This window comes from Zerene cesonia, unplaced genomic scaffold (genome assembly GCF_012273895.1).
Source record: "Zerene cesonia ecotype Mississippi unplaced genomic scaffold, Zerene_cesonia_1.1 Zces_u092, whole genome shotgun sequence".
NCBI classification, from domain to species: domain Eukaryota; kingdom Metazoa; phylum Arthropoda; class Insecta; order Lepidoptera; family Pieridae; genus Zerene; species Zerene cesonia.
In genome coordinates this window covers 1-2,110 of record NW_024045222.1, presented here as the reverse complement: position 1 = coordinate 2,110, position 2,110 = coordinate 1, and the positions used below count along the sequence as shown (strand labels likewise).

General features: G+C 36.9%; 1 protein-coding gene across 1 annotated transcript; it reads right to left on the bottom strand.

Annotated features, from left to right (window-relative positions):
- Window positions 1–29: 29 nt before the first annotated feature.
- On the bottom strand, window positions 30–2,104 carry LOC119839418. Its single transcript, XM_038365685.1, has 2 exons — window positions 665–2,104; window positions 30–588 (listed from the first exon to the last, which is right to left on the bottom strand). Exons 1-2 carry the CDS (start codon window positions 1,962–1,964, stop codon window positions 548–550), a joined length of 1,341 nt encoding a protein of 446 aa, XP_038221613.1. The 5' UTR covers window positions 1,965–2,104; the 3' UTR covers window positions 30–547.
- Between the last annotated feature and the right edge of the window lie 6 nt (window positions 2,105–2,110).

The following is a 2,110-nucleotide window of genomic DNA, read 5'->3' as shown; positions in this document are numbered from 1 at the left end:
AATAACCAACATCTTTGTAATAAATGCTTTGCGATAGTAATAACCGGACTTAATAACCCTAACGGATCATATATTTGAGAAGCACACGACAAAATAATACGTTTTGTCACTACTTCACTTTTTTGTACAATTTGAGTGAAATAATAAATATAATCATCGAGACTGTTCCATCCGATACCTAAAGTTTTGTTATTACAAGTTTTATTAAGTAAACATAGATCGTTCGTTTGCGATTCGTTTACGCTAGGCGTTATTAAATTTAAATTCTGACTAAAAATCCATTTTCGTAATTTAATACATGCTGAATCTAAAAGACTACTAGTTTCTTTACAAATATTTTCTAATTCCGATATAGAATTCGATGAAACAATGACATCGTCAACGTAAAAACAATTATTTATAGTATCGGCTACATACGGAATATTCGATTGTTTGGCTAATTCCTTTAAACACCTACAACTTAGATATGGTGCGGATGCCGTTCCGTACGTCACGGTATTGAGTCGGTATACCCTCAGCGGCTCTGAGGGGTCATCCCGCCACAAGATCAGCTGCAAGTCACGCTGATCTTCAGCAATATGCAATTGCCTGTAAAATTTTTCAATGTCAGCGCATGCAACATACCTATTCTCGCGAAAACATAATAATATAGAAATTAAGTCACCTTGAATAGCAGGTCCAATCATTTGTATGTCGTTTAATGATACGCCGGAACTAGACTTCATACTCGCATCAAAAACTACGCGTAATTTAGTTGTGGTGGCGTGCTCCCTAAACACACCATGATGCGGTAGGAAATAGTGCGGATTCCCATACGTATTGACGAGACTCATATGACCTAAATTAATATATTCCTGTATAAAATCAGAATACATCTTCTTATAATTAGTATTTTGCTGAAGACGTTTCTCTAACGTGTAAAAACGACGTTCAGCTTGAGCACGTGTGTTACCTAATAACTCAGGTGATTGTTTCAACGGAATTGAAACACAGAAACGACCATCGGAAAGTCGACGTGTTGTGCGAATAAAATGTTCCTCACAAGCAATATCTTCGCTAGATAATTGCTGTAATTCATTGCTAGGTGCGGAGATTTCTTCCAATTCCCAAAAGTTCCTAACTAAGTTATCGAGTGAATCATCTTCTGTGGATAATGAAGAATAATTACAATTAATATGCGTTAAATTTTTATTACTAGTATACGGAAAAGATTTAATTGCACCTGACACTTTCCAACCTAGTTTGGTGTTTTGAAGGAAAGGACCATTTTTAAGGCGCATTTTTCCTTCGGTAATTAATTCCCAAAATAAATCAGCACCGATCAGTAAATCAATATGTTGACTTTCATAAAAACTGGGATCAGCTAACAATAAATTATGAGGAATATTAAATTGGTTAAAATTAAACGTAGTTGTAGGCAATTTTGATGTAATTTGGGGCAAAATCAAACATTGAAAACGGGCAGTGAAGCTCCCGTCGCGCGATTTAACTTCAATGTTACAAGATTGCGAACATTGCGTAATAAAATTACCTACACCGTGAATATGTTGAGTGGACTGTAATATTCGTAAATTTAATGTATTTGCTAAAGATTGTGTTATAAAAGATCGCTCGCTTCCGCTATCTAAAACTGCGCGTGCGCAATAATACTCACCCGATTCACTACATACTTCGACTATCGCCGTAGATAATATGACAATCTGTTGCGAAGAATTGTCATCCTTTGTATGCATAACGGTTTGTGCGTGATTAGTACATGGAAGTTGCATTGTAAGGCTGTGTGCGTTATCTGCTGAACCGGGATGCGTATTAGTGAGCGAGGGGTGCTCGTACGCAGTTAACGTCACTGTATTTTGTTTAATTGGTGATAATTTAATTGCATCACAAAGTAAACTATTGTGTTTTTGTTCACACGTTCGACACGGACCAAAAAGACAAGTACCAACTGAATGACCTGGACGCATACAATTAATGCATAAGTCTTTATCCTTTATGAAATTAAACCTATGTTGCGGTTTATGTGCGGTTAAATATTACAATTGCGATCGTCGCGTTGGTTGCGATGTTGGTGTGCGATACGCGATACGAGAACCACGCACGTTGCCAGCGC